At 39.7% G+C, this 19,271-nt stretch overlaps 1 protein-coding gene across 1 annotated transcript in view; it reads right to left on the reverse strand.

The window, feature by feature from the left end:
• Positions 1 to 19,271, reverse strand: part of LOC146559205 (calsyntenin-2-like) — a 331,275-nt gene that overhangs the window by 80,845 nt on the left and 231,159 nt on the right. The window contains exons 6-8 of the mRNA XM_085245053.1: positions 4,534 to 4,719; positions 2,500 to 2,757; positions 1,690 to 1,811 (exon numbers count right to left, since the gene is read on the reverse strand). Of these exons, the coding sequence (XP_085101179.1) occupies positions 1,690 to 1,811; positions 2,500 to 2,757; positions 4,534 to 4,719 (566 nt within the window). The remainder of the gene's footprint in view (positions 1 to 1,689; positions 1,812 to 2,499; positions 2,758 to 4,533; positions 4,720 to 19,271) is intronic.

Consider the following 19,271-nt stretch of genomic DNA (forward strand, 5'->3'; position numbering starts at 1 on the left):
GATAGACAAGTACATATGAATAGAGCGTCCTGGAGGTTTCAGAGAGATTAGCTCTTGCAACATTGTTTCTGTCTCTGAAAGACGTTGACATCCAAATCAAATCTAAAGTCTTCGAAATGTTAGTCCACAAACCAAAGGTTGACGTTACAGTGGCTACAAATTACTTTTACGTATAATGAAGTTATGCTGATTAATAGTGTTCCTTAAAGCTCAATGTCAATCCTAACACGACCTCTATCAAACTGGCAGTATTAACATACCAATGTTTATAATGTTGGCCATGTTAACAACATTAACATACTCAAAGGTGATGCAACAATATTCCCAGTAGTTTTCAGGTACTGCTCAGAAATATAATTAGTGACATCACAGTAGTATAACACTTTTGATACTCTCAAACTATTTGATTCAACATATAAACAAATACTCTACATACACTATAATTGCTTGATTGGTTGAAAAGAAAGAGGGAATGAGGGCAAAGAATTCCAGCCATGCTTAGTTTTTCTCGTAGCCACTGTAACCTTTGCTGATCTGAACAGCGCCTGAGAAAGTACAGTGAACATCACTGTTAATGTCATTAGCAGAAGCCATACTACTGTTGCAGTGAGGTCTGTGAAATATCCAGATTGGTCAGATGTCTTTAAAAAAAAAGAAAAAAAAAGAACAGAACAAATTAAAAACAAAAGGAGAAAATGTAGAGTGAGAAAAACAGACCAATAGCCATGACAGATACTCAATAGAGACTGTCTAAATTCCTCCAGATGGGGCCTCATGCACACCATGCTCTGTCAGGAGACTGATGGATGACCCGTTTCATGCTATCTCTCCAATCAAGGACCAGTGATCTGTCTGATTAAATTAGCCCAGGGAGCTGCATCTGGATGTCCAGCCTCAGCTGTGTGCCTCCTGAATCAAATGTCCTCACTGGGTGAGCGTGGGGGTTTTGTGAGTCGAGATGACCTGTCTGACTCCGAGACAGCATCCACGATCAACAGACAGCTGCCTCTGTCTTCACGCAACGCACACACATACACAGAGACACATGCACACATGCACAACCCTGGAGGAAGCTCATATTTCTCTAGCCATCATATCTATTGTTTTTATTATTAACTAATTGTGGAATTTTCATGTGTGGAAATGTTCCATTCCTCGAAGGAATCATATGAAAGGGCAGATGCCAAACATTTATTCAGTCCCTAAATCCATTAAGATATTACATGGATATTAACTAGTATGTGGATTCTCTATATTAAATGGGGTCACTTAAAGGTTAGGTGGTTTTTTTTGTTTGTTTTTTTATAGAGGGATTTCTAGTATAGCCAAGCACTAATTGGTTACAGTTTACACCCACAAAACCATGGTTGTTTGCAAATCACTGGGTGAATATGATGTGTGTTAGTAAATCACCAACAGCTCCTACTCCCTTTTAAACCTTTTTGCTGCTGCCAGTGAATCCCAATGTCTTACCAGGAGCCTTCTATTTTTAACGCAAGACACAGACCACCATGGATTAAACTAAGAAAAAAATATCCCAGTGGATGATTAATAGAGGTATAATCCAGGCTAGAGGCTTCATAACTCTCTATGCGAGAGGTCCATACCTCATCAAAAAGGTGAGCTGAGGATAAGCTCAGAGTACAAGTTTCCTGGTCTATCACACGTATTCCAACGTTAGCGCCTCACCTGCTCTAGTTTCCAGTGGAACTCGGCCGGCCGGAAGGTGTCTACCTGGGTGAAGTCTCTCCTCAGCAGAAACACCAGGCGGCAATTATGGACATACAGCGAGTAGTGATGACGGTTCATCTCTGTGGGAGGTAAAAAGAGGAGTAGACACCAGGGACCAAATCACTCCACCTACTCACAGCTGACAGGTAAAGCAAGCCTGACAGGTGGCTCTCACAAATCTGGGACAGCAGCACTTTTCTAAAGGAGGTGAGTTTGCAGGTAGATAGTCTTTCACTGGAATTTAAAAAAACAACAACAAAAATAATCCCTGCAGGGAGGGCATGCTGTCCACCGAGCTGCAAATTTTGTTCAATGTGCCACTATTAAACAGTATCACATTGAAATAAGTATTTCACAAACAGTTGCTGTTTAGATCTGTGGAGGAGCTATAGATATATTCTATACATGTGTAGCTCTATTGTATAGAGGAGTGATATTAGGATGATTTAAGCGGTGATTTATGGTTTTACATCGAACAAAAACAGATATTATCAGACTCTGAGTCTTTATTGCACACTGTCACTTGGGGTATTGCAGTCAGTGTCTTATACCTTTGCTCACAGACCACAATTCTCCTGTCAACTGACCACACAACACATGATCCACCAAAGAATCAAGGTGCACTTCATTTGTGGTGTTTGAATTAAATTCTGATTTACGATTTCTGCTAATCCCCCCTTACTACAGCTTACCCAGACATCTCTTATAACCTAATGAAATGTCAAAAAAATATATTTTTTCCATGAAATGTGTTAACAAATGACTCACCAGTCTTGTCAGAGTTACAAAGTAGGGTCTCCTTTTCAGCTCTGAGCCCTGGACTAGGCCCATGCTTCATCCATGTTGCAATGGTAAACTGGTCTGTCAAATTCTGTGGTACCACCCAGTCTGGGATTTTGGCTGCCTGACGACCGTCAAACCTGAAGATCAAGTCGCTGTCCCTCCCGCTGTCAGACACTAGGGACGCTGTCCAATTGGTGGCCGTGCCGGGAGCAGGGAGGAGGTCAGTGCTACCCGACGAGGCGCCTGGGGTTATTGCCGTGGGAACAAACAAGAGGTGAGACAGTAGATCTGTCAACAACAATAATGGCAGATACGCAGTGTGCATTGCCTTATTCTTGGCTATGATTACTTAAGAGTAATGCAGCTGGCAGGGTTTAATAAGGAATCAATGGGCTGAGATAGCTACGGAATGTGGGTATTGATTCATGGCAAATGAAGCTAACTTTCAAAAGAAATGTGAGCCACTATTCATAAATTCAGAACATAGCTCACTGCTATAATGCACCTCTATGGAAACAGAGAGGAAATACTAACCAAGCACTATGGTAACACAAAGAGAAAAAGACATAGCAAAGGCTTGGTAAGAATCAGCCAGTCGCACAGATGGCTTACAGCTGACACGATCCCTACACATTCTGACAAAACAGACCTGTCGTTACCGTCCTGCACTGAGCTGGCTCATTTGGTTTCTCTTCCTCCCTTTCAAAGCAGCTCCATCATTCCTTTGACACAATAACCCTAATATGTTGAGCCCCGTCCAGTCTTTGTTTTCGAGCCGTCACCTTGACAAACGCAGCCCCTGACACATGCTCACCTCGCTCCTCCATGCATACGACATGCCCTCACCCATCTATCTTCTGCTTTTCCTGTGTGACAGTAAAACATTTATTTCATCCCTTTAAAATACATTTATGAATCATTTCTAATGGCTTACTGACGGAAATGGATCAAAGCGACCTGGGAGCTATGATGTTATAGGAGAAAAACCAACCAACCAAAAAAAACAAAACAAAACAGGAAGTGTCACAACTCACTGTGTCCCTTGTCCTGGCAAAGAAACTCGAACATGCATCTGTTCATTTCCGCTAATAACACATTAGCACGTTAATTGATGTTTTTCACTCGTTTGTAAAACCCTGTTTTTCTCCACTGCGTGCTCGTGGCGCCGTCGACGTTCTGATTCCAGTAATTAGATTCCCTCAGTAAATAAATACCCATCGACTCCTCCAGCACCCAGCTGCAGCCTTTCCTTTGCCCGATGTCTTTGTACATTATCTCAAATTGATTGTGCTTTAAAAAAGCTATTACAATTTATTCTATTTGCTATCAGATAACGATTATGAGGTGCCTGAAAAGGCCTCTTTAGTGGTAAACCATGCGTGGACTGGGAGCCAGGGGAGGCAGGGAGTGGATGTTATGCATTCAGATTAGGTGGAATGTGGCTTGTGAAGGCCGTTAGTCAAAGATGATGACTCCAGCCCTCCTGCTGGCAGTGCGGTGTGGGTGGGGGTATAGGCTCGACTACTCTGCTGGCGCTCTGGGCACTGACACGGCGGCTCGACTGCTCATCAGTCACTGAGGAGAAAGCGCGGCTGCATCTAGGGCGGCTAATGCCCTCGCTCTGTCACATCATTAGTGACACAGCCTTAACTTGCCATTCTGGTGCCTTCATTTAGCACAGGGGTTTACCGGGGACATACGTGGAGATAAGAAAGCAACACGGACTGGGAGCTTTCAGATGTTGATTTAAAAAGGGCACAGAAACACACCTCGGGCGCCGTCTGACCCTGGTGCTCAACGCATGGACTGCATTAATGCTTTTAGCAGGATCTAACTTCTAATTTACTGCCCCAACTTTTAGTTGCCTCAGACAGCAGTCTTTGATGAGCCATATACTGTGTAAATCTGCATATCAACCATCGATTTAATAGTCACAAGTTTTTATCTTAATTATTGCTCATTTCGACCACACAAGAATAGCTAGTGATTATGAAAACACAGTAACCCCAAATAACCCACCACAGAGTTTTTGTAGAGATTTCTCAGAGTAGGTCTCCCGGTCGCAGCCCTTTCCAATGTGGCTGGTCTGCAGCTCCACCGTGGTCCTCACCGAGGACAGAGGTCCGCCACAGGTCTCGAGGTGCATCCTGGGAAACAGCTGCTTACTGCCTGTTCCTGGCTCATAGTCCACTCGCTTATTCCAGCCTGGGTGAAAAGAAGAGATGGAGTGACAGTCTTAGAGAGGATATATTATATTGTAGAGTTCATCCTGTGAGCGGATGCAGATTATTATCTGTAATAATATCAGATTTTCACAAGCCTGTCGTTGCTTTTGTTATTGCACGTTTTGCGCCTCATTTTGTCCATTTAGACTGCCATCAAAACAACACCAATTCCAATTTTTCTCTGTCACTGGTATTTCTGGCATCACAACTCAATATCCTTCTGGCAGAATGTACCCTACTAATGAAATTGCTGCATTGTTGTTGGAGTGCAGTGCAGTACCTGCATTAGCGGCAATAGTCATTATGCTGTCACTGTCTGCCATGTCAGCTGTGAATTGTGTTTTTCTATCTGGGAAGGCTATTATTTTGTGTGGCAGTAAATTTTTTTCCCTTTTTCAATCAATTTCTTTTTCCAGGCTTTGCGGTGTGATGTTGTGTTCATCTGCAGTGTCTCTTCTATTTAACAACAGAATGAATTGTGGAATTCTGTAACCCGTTTAATGTTGTGTTTACAGTGAGCCGTTCTCACTCATTATCTCACTTTCAAACAGAGCATTTGGCATATCTATAAATGCTGTCAGCACATATTTCCAACATTTCCTCATCCCTGTTACTTCTTTTACTTTGCTTCCTCTGTCATACGCCAGCATCACCGCATCATCGCTCATGAAACTGGCACTTTAAAAACAAATTATGTGACCTCAGAATTATTGATACCAGCTCTAAACCATCCTGCCCAGTCCATGCTTTTTTCACAAGCATACATGAGCTCGAATCCATCCACTGTCTATCTACTCCTCTGTCCACGATTACTAGCCAGGAGCTGGAGGCATAAGCATGAAGCCAAGCTGACCGAAGAAGAAGGGAGCATCTTTTTGTTGCTCACAAGCCTGTTAAATCTGCCATGTTCACTTCCTCTCACACTCACCAGCTCATGCTGAAACACATACACATGCTGCATCTGTTTTGCAGTTGATTTACTTCCTCTAGACTGCAATTGCTCTGGGCTACAGCACCACTGTTTCTATGGGATTGGCTGTAGCAGAAATGAAAATAGGTACCAACAACAGTGCACGCTAAACAAGAAGAAAAGCACATGCAGGAGCATTTTAAGAAAAGGCCACAAGCACAAAAGACTTGGCTAATTTAGCCTTTTTTTTCCTTCTTTCTCTTACTCTCTCCCCACTGCTGTCAGACTCCATAATAAAGACTAACTGATCAAGCACACACATCCATACATATGCAATAATACTAAGTGCAATAATCCTTTCTGTCATCGTTGTATTTTTACTCAGTTGTATATAGTATTTGTATTCTATTTTTATCTTATTGTATATTTATTTTATTCTACTGTATATAGTATTTTATTTTATTCTATTCTGTACAGTTGTGTACTGTATTTATTCTTATTGTATTCTAATTTTTGCCTCATAACTTTTGCACTGTCCACTTCCTGCTGTGACAAAACAAATTTCCCACGTGTGGGACTAATAAAGGTTATCTTATCTTAAACACACACACACACACACACACACACACACACACACACACACACACACACACACACATTTCATTGTGCACACAGTAACTGCATACATGCCTGTCTAATCCTACTTGTTGATTACCCCTGTATGGAGTTGCTACTTCTGTGGTCCACTTTGGGGTTGATGCTTTTAAAGCTAGTCAGCTATTGATTTGAACCATCTGATGGGTTAGCTGCTGATATGCCACTCTTTTTTCAGAGGTAGCAGCAACAACTGCCGACAGACATTCAATCTTCACAACAACAATAGAAGAAAAATAGTTCTTTATTTTTGTGTGAGCAGATAGAGTAGCTAACCTTGCTGATGCAGAGAGGGATTTTTTCACAGCAGAGCTTTGTCTGTTATTCTTCTTTTGCTTTTCTCACTTTTTTACTATCAACCTTTAGCAAGGACGTCCACTAATAAAGCTCCATTTTGTCTGAAAAACATCTTTCCGTTTTCTAATATTTAAACAAAAAAACTGCACGTTTGCCAACAGTGAGATGGGAACATCAGCTAGTGATACAGTAAACTTAGATTAGCATACGTTGTGTTGTGTCTGTGTTTTAAATCTTAGTACCAGCACAGTGGCCCTAATTCTGTTCTAATTTTTCATGTTTCCTTTTTTATAAATTTCCACCAGTGGGATGATGGGAAATAGTCTCAAAGTTGATTTTCTGAACTGCAACCCTTCAAGATCCCCGGTCTTTGGAAAATCTTATAGTATATAGTCTCAAACTAAAAGCCTTAAGACAACTTTTAGATGTGTGAGGGTCCCAGTCTTTAAAAGTTTAAAGTCTTCCAGTGTTTGGTAGCCATTGTATAACTTTTACTCTTGGTAAAAAAAAAAAAACCCACACGGTGGTCATTTTATTAAAACAAATGGCCAAACAGTCAAGTGACTTTGCCATGCAGCTCAACAACTAATGAACTTTATCTAAAAACAGTAGGCTAGATTTGTATGTTCTGTTCAGAATGTGTACATGTCTGTGTTTTATACTTAAAGGTTTGCGTGTGAACATACCAGCGTTGGCACATTTCAATATATTTATATATAGTGGTTGTATAATAGCAGGTGCATCCAGTGGCAGCTTCCACACATACTTGTATGAACAGTGACCAAGTTGAATGTGAAGCTTTCTCACTAATCAAAACATTAAAGCGATATCATAATTAGACCTGTGGAGCTTAGCTCAGCACATGAGCTTTAGCGTATTTCGTCACTAGTTTGTGTGCTGGGATCACAGACTAATATAATTCCACTTTTAGAAAACATGACTATGGATGGAGGTGTAAGATGGTCAGATTTGGTCAGAATCGGAATTATTTCTTCTGAAAGAACCTTAAGTTTGTTTTTTTTTTTACTTACTTTTACAACTACTAGTTGAAGATTTACTTTGGCTGACTATAACTGCAGTAGTTTAGGATGTTCTTGAGCATTTGCAATGAACGCAACTGAACTAGGCTAGGCTCAGTTCTAAAAACTAATGAAGAGTCCCAGGTATTTAACCTCCTTGTCTCCTCACAGCTGTAGACCCACCCTAATCATGTGAGTCGTTAAGGGTCACATGAGCCAAGGTGTGAATCGCAGCATGGGTCATTAATGACGGTTTACAGTGGACATAGATAACCATCACTGAACAGAGGCCTATGATACCAGCTATCAGTCACATATAACACAGTCTTGAGATCCCTTCTCAGGTATTTCAACCCCCCACTCACACCTTGACCCATGTGACCTTAATAACTCACATGATGGCAGGTTGAGCAACATCTCCTTGGCCCCTTTGATGGCCCTGAATCACTCCCAGTTTGGGTGATTCTTAATGACTTGATTACAGGATGGGTCAGTGGCTCTTAGGACCCCTTTCAAGGGGTTAAATGCCTGGGACTCCATCATCTGAAACATCTTGGATGGGAGGTGAAAAATCTTCATGAGTCAAAAAGAAGTAGAGTTGTCTTTATTTCAAACGTTTGAGACCACCATGACCTGGATGACTAAGAATGTAGACCTAAGATTTAAGTTTGTGAGAAGGTGTAAAAGGCTGTTCAGTAAAAACAGACTCCATGAACAAATGAAAGGTGATAACGGGGCTTTACCTTTGCCTAGCTCTACAATTTGAGCAAGAGCAGGGATAATAGAGCAGAGCTTGGTTAAGAATGCATGGAAACGTGTGAGGGAAGGGATAAATGAGCACTGAAAAAAGAGCATGTTAGATTTACTTAATTCAATAGTGGACATTGGTTGCACACAGATGTTTTGATTTGGCAGAAACTTAAACAACTGAGGTTTAAAAATCAACACAACCTATTCATATTCAATAAACCTGTGCATTTTGTGTTGATAAAACACGATTGAAACATGTTTGGATGAAGTAAGTTGAGCTCTTGGAATATTTTAATCCTTCACAATTTTGTCACTTTGTTCCAACACTATTCAATAACTTTTACCCCAGTACTACTTGGTTACTTAAATACTACATGTTGTCTTCATATTAATATTGTTCAACAAAGTCTAGAGTCTGGTTAACATAAACATTTAATGGATTTACAACAACTTCCTTTCTCCTGGTTGCAGGGGAGCTGGGGCATAACCCTGTGAAAGGTTAAGAGGCAGGGTACACCCTGGACAGCTCACCAGTCTATCACATAGAGATAAACAACCATTTCCACTTACATTCACCAATTAACCTAACTCTAATAACTGCATGGCTTTTAACTGTGGGAGGAAACCAGAGATAACACAGTGCAAACTAACCAGCTTGTGGATTTGAACCCAGGACCTTCTTGCTGTGGGGCAACAGCACTAACGACCACGCTACCAAGCCAGGATTAACAAAGCTTATCAAGGTTTGATGCAGAATTTTCAGTACAATTTTGTCCTTGAAAGGTTAAACCACAATAAATAGCAATACCATATACGTATGTATATGTATGTAGTGTTTTGTCTCTTATACCTCCTGTGATTTCCCTGCAGTTTGTAATCTCGTGTGATCTTGTGAATTTCATAAGTCCAGCAACTAACCGCTCTTACTAGACTGTATCATGTCATCTCAACGAGATCAAATTAAGTTGTTGAATTTCATACAGATCCTAAATGATTTGATTATTTTCACCATAGAAACATGAAACTATTTTGTTCAAATTACAAGTTAGACTTTTGTAAATGTAACAACCACCCATTTTCCTTTTTTTCGGTATCCCGAAAAAAAGTAGAGGCCTTCCTCAAACCACGATCCACAGTGCGCAAGCCAAAATCCCATGCAAGATTTAACATTGCTGTATTATTGACTTACTTCACTTGAACTTGATATGAACAATTTAATATACCTTCTCTCCATATCATGTAGTTTCTACACTATATAGTTACACTTAACTTTAAAGCACCAGGCGATTGTGTTAAATACACGCAAGATGCTTACATAAATCCAAGAGATGGGCAATCCCTTTTTTTCAGTGAGGAGTAATGGGTTGAGGACACAGTTAGCATATATGGGAAGGACCTGGTTCAGATTGGAAGTAGGTGATTAACGGTTATGGGTTAGAGAGCACTAGACAAACATGAGGACTTAAAAAAGGTGCAGACTCAGGAAAGATTAAAGTGGTTTCAGTCTCCTCAGTCCTTAGTTAAATCTCACCACCTGCAGTCTAGTTGTCTGGAGGTTGCAGTGACCAGAATGCATTCACTAAACCTGATAAACTTCATGGTAAGTCTGTACAACTATTCCTGTATAAGTGAGCTGGTGAGCTTTTTATGATGTCGCCAGCAGGTTCATCATACTGAAGATTGACACCATTTTTTTTTAACCAACCAGCTGATTCTTTTCTTAGTTTTATGATGATATGTCATTACCTCACAATATTTCATATAACTGGAAGCATATATTCTAAAAAATGATCATGGAAAACAGTTTCTGAGCTCAGGACAACCACACAATCTTCACTATCGATTCATAATATTTTTATTGGTTCTTGTAAAGCTCTTGTTGACCACTATTGCTACACCACTATTGCTTTAGTGTAGTGATTTGCTCAAAAAGTGAAAAAGAAAACCCAGTTTGGAATTACTGGAGCGTTTTCCGAGTTAAGTTATTCATACAAAACTCTAATCAAAAGAAGATGAATAAAAACTGAAATAATGACAGCGAGTCAGATTACTAAGAAGGCAAGGTCTATTTATACACTTTAGTCCTGGTGATAAACTATGGTATTTATAATACTGTTTGACCAACTGTTGAAAAGTGCACTGCCCTCAGTTATAGTGAGGAAGTGGCTCACTGGTAGGAATGAAATGAGTTACAGCAAGCGTGGGAGTAGCGTGTCACGGAAACCAATCACAGTGCCGAGTACAGTAGCAGATGTTCTTTCACACCAAAAGACACATTTCCTTCTGAGACACCTCCTGCCTCTGTGGTTACACATGAGGCAGAAAGTGTTGAAACTGTGTGGAAGCAGTGAAGTTGAAATATGAACTGTTAAGAGAAAAGCAAAGAAAATGAAAAGCCATATACTCTCAACACAAAAGAAAAACAGTTTCCTTTTTATTTCTTAGGCTTAGATAAGACCCAAACAAACAATCTCATATCGCTGATAAATATTTGGCAGTGGCATTTATCTTTAATAACAGGAAACATTGCAGCGATGAAATGGAAAATGTCCTTTGCCAAAAACCCAGTGGGCTGTACTGAAATGTATTTACAGGAACAAAACAAAGAAATACATCAGTGTCTTGAATATCTTCCTTCTGAAATAGTTCACAGTGGCACCTGTCCTCAATGAAGTTTCTGATTTCTGAAAGATAAATGCATATATATATCGAAGAGTACAGAACATTTATCACCAACCTCATCCCTGTCATATATTCTAAGCACTGATGTGCTCATTTTAAAATTTCTAATAAATAACTCGAAGCACGCTTGCAGAAGCCTTATGTTATTTCTAGCTCTGCAATAGAACTAAATTACAGTGCTAGACCTGTGATGTGTTTGTTTTGTCACTAAAACACTATTTTTAAGATGGTGATGTAAACCAAAGTGCTCTGGTATAGCCTTTTCCTCCAGTTCATGTCATAAAAGCACAGAATTTATGTTGCTTTCAAACCCTATGGGCTATTTTATTCAATCCGTTTCTACTAAAAGCCTTACCAACCAAAGCTGTAAAAGGCCATTTCTTGCAGCAGGAAAATGAGCACAAGTCCATTTACTTAGGCTGAATTTTTAGCTACTTGAAACTGAACAGCTAGATGCTACTTTACGCACATCGCAGAGGAAATATATTGACCACCATGTTTTACATCTCTGGATCTGTGAGGCATGTTTCATGCTATGTCCCCAGAGACTTAAATATACACTGAACAAAAATATAAACGCAACACTTTTGTTTTTGCTCCCATTCCCCATGGGATGGACGTAGAGACCTAAAATTCATTCCAGATACACAATATAACCATCCCTCCCAAACAGTGGTCACAAATCAGTCCAAATGTGTGGTAGTGGGCACATCTGCTATATTGAGATAATCCATCCCACCTCACAGGTGTGCCACATCAGGATGCTGATCTGACATCATGAGTAGTGCACAGGTGTACCTCAGACTGCCCACAACAAAAGGCCACCCTGGAATGTGCAGTTTTTTGCGCTATTGGGGGTCTGGGGACCCAGAACCGGTCAGTATCTGGTGTGACCACCATTTGCCTCATGCAGTGCAACACATCGTTGCATGGAGTCTATCAGATTGTCAATTGTGGCCTGTGAAATGTTGGTCCACTCCACTTCAATGGCTGTGCGAGGTTGTTGGATATTCGTGGGAACTGGTACACGCTGTCGTATACGCCGGTCAAGCACATCCCGAACATGCTCAATGGGTGACATGTCCGGTGAGTATGCTGGCCATGCAAGAACTGGGACATTCTCAGCTGCCATCTGCCCTGAACAATGTGAACCATGATTCATCCGTGAAGCGCACACCTCTCCAACGTGCCAGACGCCATCGAATGTGAGCATTTGCCCACACAAGTCTGTTACGGCGACGAGCTGGAGTCAGGTCAAGACCCCGATGAGGACGACGGGCATGCAGTTGAGCGTCCCTGAGACGGTTTCTGACAGTTTGTGCAGAAATTGTTTGGTTGTGCAAACCAATTGTTCCAGCAGCTGTCTGGGTGGCTGGTCTCAGACGATCTTGGAGGTGAACCTGCTGGATGTGGAGGTCCTGGGCTGGTGTGGTTACACGAGGTCTGCGGTTGTGAGGCCGGTTGGATGTGCTGCCATGTTCTCTGAAACGCCTGTGGAGACGGCTTATGGTTGAGAAATGAACATTCAATGCACGGGCGACAGATCTGGTTGACATTCCTGCTGTCAGCATGCCAATTGCACGCTCCCTCATTGCTTGTGGCATCTGTGGAATTTTGCTGTGAGTCAAAACTGCACATTCCAGGGTGGCCTTTTGTTGTGGGCAGTCTGAGGTACACCTGTGCACTACTCATGATGTCAGATCAGCATCCTGATGTGGCACACCTGTGAGGTGGGATGGATTATCTCAATATAGCAGATGTGCCCACTACCACACATTTGGACTGATTTGTGACCACTGTTTGGGAGGGATGGTTATATTGTGTATCTGGAATGAATTTTAGGTCTCTACGTCCATCCCATGGGGAATGGGAGCAAAAACAAAAGTGTTGCGTTTATATTTTTGTTCAGTGTATGATGTAGTATTATTACTTACTCGGTAATAATAAAAGGGGCACTTCTGCTGCATGAGTTGAAATGATATATTTATACTTGAAGCATATTGAAAAGTTCTAGAGATTATTACAAGTAATAGTTTGAAGGACTTTAATTTGTCCTCAGCATCTGAATACTAACAGCTGAGTACTCCTTTGACTGCAATGATCTTGAGAATGTGTATATTTTGATTCTATTGTTGCCACTGAATGTGCTGCTGCAAAGCACATCCTCGGGTGTCATGTAATGCTAATTTGTCAGATGCTGTCTATGTTACACAAAAGCTGTACTTTGGCAGCAGTCCTTTGTGCATCTGCCACGGTAAGAGCCAAAAGACTGTGGTTCACATACGCTTTGGATCTTTGTGTTTTGTTCTTTAGTGCATTTTAATTTTAATTTTTACACCTTAGTGCAAAAGGCTGATGGGGTATTGTTGTCACTCTGCCCTGCAGGTGAGAGGGTGGTGTGGACTCTCAAGATTCTGAGAGTATGTTTCAAATTGATTCCACTGATACTACTAAAAAACTGTTCGAATCTCAGTGACCTCAACCTCAAGGTCGAGGTCACAGGTCAAGTTTTCTAAAAATCTTGTGAGAGCAATAACATGAGAACGAGGAGATGTAGAATGACAGGCTCATTTTCACCACTGCCATAACCTGACCAGTTTCTTCATGTTGTTGACGTGTCAGCAGCTTGGACAGAATGGCAGGCATGAGTACACTCACACTCGTTTGACAAACTTTGATTCACAAACCAACTTAGACTAAAACTACATTTTAAAAAATGGAAATATTAAAAGTAACTTTAATAAAATGTTTAATAAAGTTGCTTTCAATAACTTGAACTGTAGATGTAATGTATAGAATATTTAAGTGAAAGCTGAATCATAATGTGGGGGAGAGAAAAACTGACTAATGAACTACTGATGATCTTAAAGCAGCCTTTTTTTTAATGACCGTCATGCAGCTGAGCGATCACATACTGTTGCCCTGACATTCCTAAACCTAAGACTGCTGTGGCCAATTAGGAAATCAGAAAGTCTTCTGCGGTGCGCCCAAACCTTTGATCAAAACTCTGTTTATCAGACGAGCAGAAGATGAAGTAGTTGCTTCTTTATGTTTTCACTGAAACATTTTCATCTCATGACTGTTGTTGAGGTTGATTCTCCTGAACATCATTACATCTGGCACCAGCTCAGTTTCAGCTCTTTCCTACTATTGACAAGTGATATAAGAAAGTTTTCAGGCTTAATAATAATACATTGCACGGTGGTGCAGTGGTTAGCTCCATCACCTCACAGCGACTGGTGTCTTTCTGTGTGGACATTTTACCCCTATGCCTTCTAAAGTTCTCTCCAGGTACTCCGGCTTCCTCCCACAGTTACACGCATGTGTCAGGTTATTAATTGGTGATTTAAATTGGCTGTACAGGTAGGTGTAAGCATGAATGGTTATCTGTCTCTGTGATAGACTAGCAACCTATTCAGGGTGTACCCTGCCTCTCTCCCTATGACAGCTGTGATAGGCTCCAGCCACAATGACCCTGAACCAGGTAAGTATCAGTGCTTTATTTTAAACCCTACAAAACAAAATAAACATATTTGCTTTTTGTAAATGACTTCATGGCCCATCTAAGGTGTCCTTACAGCCCATCAGGGGACTGAGCACCACACTCTGAGAATCGCTGCTGTAGACTAACAGCTGGATGTTATTTAAGAGTTTATTTGGAAGTCTGACTGGTTGCACAACTATTAATCAGAGAAACATCTGCCAGTGTTATATCCAGTGTTGGGACTAACACTATTAAGTAACGCGTTACAGTAACTACGTTATTATTGTGGTAACGAGCACGGTAACTAGTTATTATGCCAAAACCGGGAACGCGTTACTCGTTACTGGGATTTAGATAGCTTCCACAGATTCAATAACATTAGCAAGTGGTGGAAGCCAGCAGGTGGATGAAGGAAAAGGGAGGCAAGAGGAGAGACCCGAAGTGGCCGCTGGTCCGAGAGTGTCAGGTGAACTAAACTTCAGGTAAGAAGTTAAAACCTGCAGTCCATCTGGGTCAGATATGAACCAAGTTTAGGTGGAGTTTATTTTCGTTATGCTGACTTTTTCGTAGTGCGTGCTAGCTAGCATGACGGAGTTTCTATACAGCTGGGTGGGTGCTGTGATGTTACTGATGTTGAACTTTATTTTGTTCATAAGGTTAATTATTAGAGTTGCCAACCATCCAGTAAAAAACGGAATCGTCTCGTATTCAGAGAAAATATTACGCGTTTCTTATTGAGGTGAAAAGGAACAGTTTGTCCCGTAATTCAGCTACAATGAAAAAGACACAAAGCTGGAGTTATTCTGTGTCTTTGCTGCACAGCTGCCTCTTCTTCTTTCATCCTCTCCCTCTCCCTCTCCCGTTTCTACTTCAATCATGAAACTGATCAATGATCAGCTGATCGGCTTTTCTCTCTTGTTTATTTATCGCCCACTTTGTGCCAAAAAGAGGAAACCAGCGGATGTCGCGGTATATCTCTGTACAATGAAATACAGGAGGTTCCAACAGAATACACTCAAAAAAGTGAAATTTGGTGGTTATTGCATTTACAAGACTCTAACATGTAATTTGAACACAATGAATTTATGTTTCTAAGGTGAACGTAATAAAATCATATAAGATCTACATGAAATTTACCAACTTAGCGCCTCTTAAATTTATTCTTGTTGATATGACATGATAAAATCTAACAAGAGTGGTTAGCTGCCTTAAAGACCCGCGATATCACAAGATCACGTGAGATTCTAAACAACAAGAGGCAGGAAAGCACATGGTTTGCTTCGCGGTCATCTTGGAAAGGTAAGAGTGAATCTATCTTCATCCATCTTGATGAAAATACTTTTTGCACAAAGGTATCATTAGTTTGTCGATTCTTTTCAGTTCTATTTATTCACTTTTTTTTTTGTTTTTTTATTAAAATATCTGTTTGTTTATGCCATTCTAGCTAGCTAACACGTTAGTGCGAGAATATAGCACAATGTCATGCTAGCATGATAGCCTAATATGAAAGACTTAGCTACTCCAAATATAGATATTGTTTATAACTTAACCTCTGCACATAAGCTAGTTTGGCTCTACCACAGAGACTGTTGTGATAAATTTACATTTTACATGTGGGTTGTTGAAATTTGTAAGTTTGTAAGTTGCAACTGATGGACAGTGGTTTATTTAACAATTTATGTGTTTTTAGTACACTGAGGAGGAAAGACAAAACATGAACAGATATGTTTTCCTGTTTTTTAATTTTTTTGAAATTAAATATTTTTCTACTTAATAAACTTGGAGACTTGCAGTTCCCTCCTGTAAAGATAATAAATGTTTAATCTTATCAGGTGGTGAAAGGTCTGGAGAGCTGGCAGGCCAGTTCATCAAATTCATAGTGAGCTAATATTTTCTTAAAAATTATCACATTCCCATGTTAAAAATGTAATATATTCATTTGTAAGTGACATATAGTTTTGAGACCAAGAAAACATTGCATTCTGATTTTATGTACACATCATCTAAACTTTCTTGAATTGGGGGTATGGCATGATTAAATTAATACACAATTTACAAAACAATATTAAAATGACAGACTTGTCTAAAATGCATAAATACTATTTGAAAAGATTAAGACTGTAAAACAATAGCCTCTGTATTTCTCACAAATTCCTGGTAATTCAACTAATAGTTCTTTAATCCCACTGCTAGGTCGTTGAGATGGATTTCCCTATATATTTGTTTCCCCCCCCCTCTGTGTATAAAGACTGATGCTGTTGAAATCAGAAGAGAATACATCGCCAAAGGTCTTTGCATGTACCTGAATGAAGATCCTGAGAAGCTGGTGAAGGATTACCTGGTATGTTAACGTGCCTGTATCCTTAACTAAGGAGATGATCAAAGATAAGCTTGAACTACATACAAAAAGTTTCAGGGGATGGGGTTTTCCTATAAATTACCGGTGGCTGTAAAAAATACCTTTTAAAATAGGAAAAGTAAGAGCTTTAAGTTTCTCACTGGATACTACACACACCATTCTTGAGTGTTTTATACTATCATTATTATAATTTCATTATAATAACCTCATTCATACACACATTCATACAAGATTTTTATGTAACATTTACACTTCAATGGATGTATCAGGAGCAACTTGGGGTTCAGTATGTTACCCATTGATAGTTTTAGTATCAGATTAGAGAAGCCAGGGATTAAACCAGTAGACAACTTGCTCTACCTCCTGTGCCACAGTCACCCCTATCACAACTCAAGATTTTGAAAGACAGGACATTGTTGAGGTATTGAATGAACTTCTCTTGAGTCAGGAAAAATATCGGGCAGTCATTTTTGATTACATTTACATTATTATAAGGCTTGAATGAGTAAAGCTTTTAGGTATTTTACATTAATGTAAAACAGATATTTACTTTTAAAATTGTTTGCAATGGACATTAGTGAGAAATCATTATCTTTTTTTTGTTTGTTTTATTGTCACAGGAAGTTGATAAAAAGCATCGCCACTGCCATAGCAGAGACAGTCTTTGGAATCTGTGTCATTCGGTCAGAGGGTGCGGAGCCTGGCGATGACCCTCGGGATGTTGTGATTGTTCTAGAGGGGGTGGAAGTGATGGGTGAGTTGGGCAGTGTAGTTTTTGCAGTGACAATGTTGCTTGGTCTGGTCTATTCACTGAACCTGAGCTACCCTCTGGAACTCAGGTACACCTTTGAGGTCCTGCAGAAGATTCTTATGGAATTAGATGCACACAAACTATCCAACAGCACACAAAGTACAGGTTCTCAAAAGACTATTTTCTCGTTGAGAAATGTTTCCATTACAACAGCTACACCATGTATCTGGACCATGAACCTAAAATAATTGCAGATATTTTCTTTTTTGAAAGTGCATCTGTTGACCTTCAAAGTAGTTGTATTGGTCATCGGAAAATCACCTGATTCAGCCATTCATTGTTGTTAAAAAATTGTTTTAACAGGTTAACTTTCCACTTTGTCCACTACTTTTTTTTCTGTTATGTAACTTGTACTTGCATTTCATGTATTCTTTATACATTATGTGAAATTTGCTATAAATTCAATAAATTGGAGAAAACAAAAAGATGTGTATGACAAATTTTTATTTACCTTTTAGATGTAATAGTGAAATGTATGTTAACCAGGCTCTAGACTTTGTTAAATGCTCCAAAAAATTACTCGTTAAATTAACTTAAAATAATCATGGAAAGAATTTCCACGTGATTAAATTGCTTTCTATTAGCATTAAAGACTTGTGTTGGAATAACTTAATTTGTATGAGTTGGTTCAACTCAATTAACTTAAGCTGGGACCAAATTTAGTAAATTAGTTGGAGAAAACCTACTGAATTGAGTAGGTTTAAGTTGGATCAATTCAATTGAGTTGAATTGATCCAACTTAAAGAACAAAACTCTTTAAGTTGGATCAACACTATTAAAATATATTGGATCAAAATGCAGTAAATACGTTGATTCATCAATCTTTAATTAAGTTGGTCCAACTTGAGTGCATTAAGTTGGAGTAACAGAATTGCATAATGCTAAAATAAAGCAATTTAATCACGTGGAAATGCTTTCCATGATTTTTTTTATGTTCATTTAAAGAGTTATTTTTTTGAGTGTAGCTGTGACAAAGTATTATTCTGCTTATTCCACGGACATTATGAAGTGCTGTCAGTCTTCAATACTGATATGTTATTTTTTTCAGTTGCTATAGGAAACTGCAGGATTTGAGTAGGTAGCATCTAAATATTCCCCTGGTGAATCCAGCTTCTCAATGGTTTGCAGCTCTGCGTTGGGGAAAACAGATGCAATAAAGCTAGGTGAAGAGGAAAGTCAGAAAGGGTTTGAACAAATTGCCAGAGGTGGGATCTCACAACTGGATTTACTGAGTCAACTTGTTTTATTACTGCAGAGCAGAGTCACGAGGATATTTCGTGTGTAAACAAGTAGCAAAAAATAAGACACCCACAGACTAAAAACACTTAAAAGATTTAAAAGCCAAGGGGAGAAAAAGACATTTTTAATGTATTTTTAATTTCACAGACGCAAACTAAAACTAAACTATTTTAGCCGTATCTGTATGAGATTACTGCTGCTACCACTGACAGGTGCAGTAGGAGCTAAAAAAAAACCAAATAAAACAAACAAAAAACCCCCCATAAATAAATAAATAAATAAACCAAAGAGCAGGAGCGCACATCGTGCAAAGACATACATCTAAAG

This window comes from Mchenga conophoros, linkage group LG14 (assembly GCF_057382185.1).
Source record: "Mchenga conophoros isolate Kocher_MC1m ecotype Shallow Benthic linkage group LG14, M_conophoros_male_GT1.1, whole genome shotgun sequence".
NCBI lineage: Eukaryota > Metazoa > Chordata > Actinopteri > Cichliformes > Cichlidae > Mchenga > Mchenga conophoros.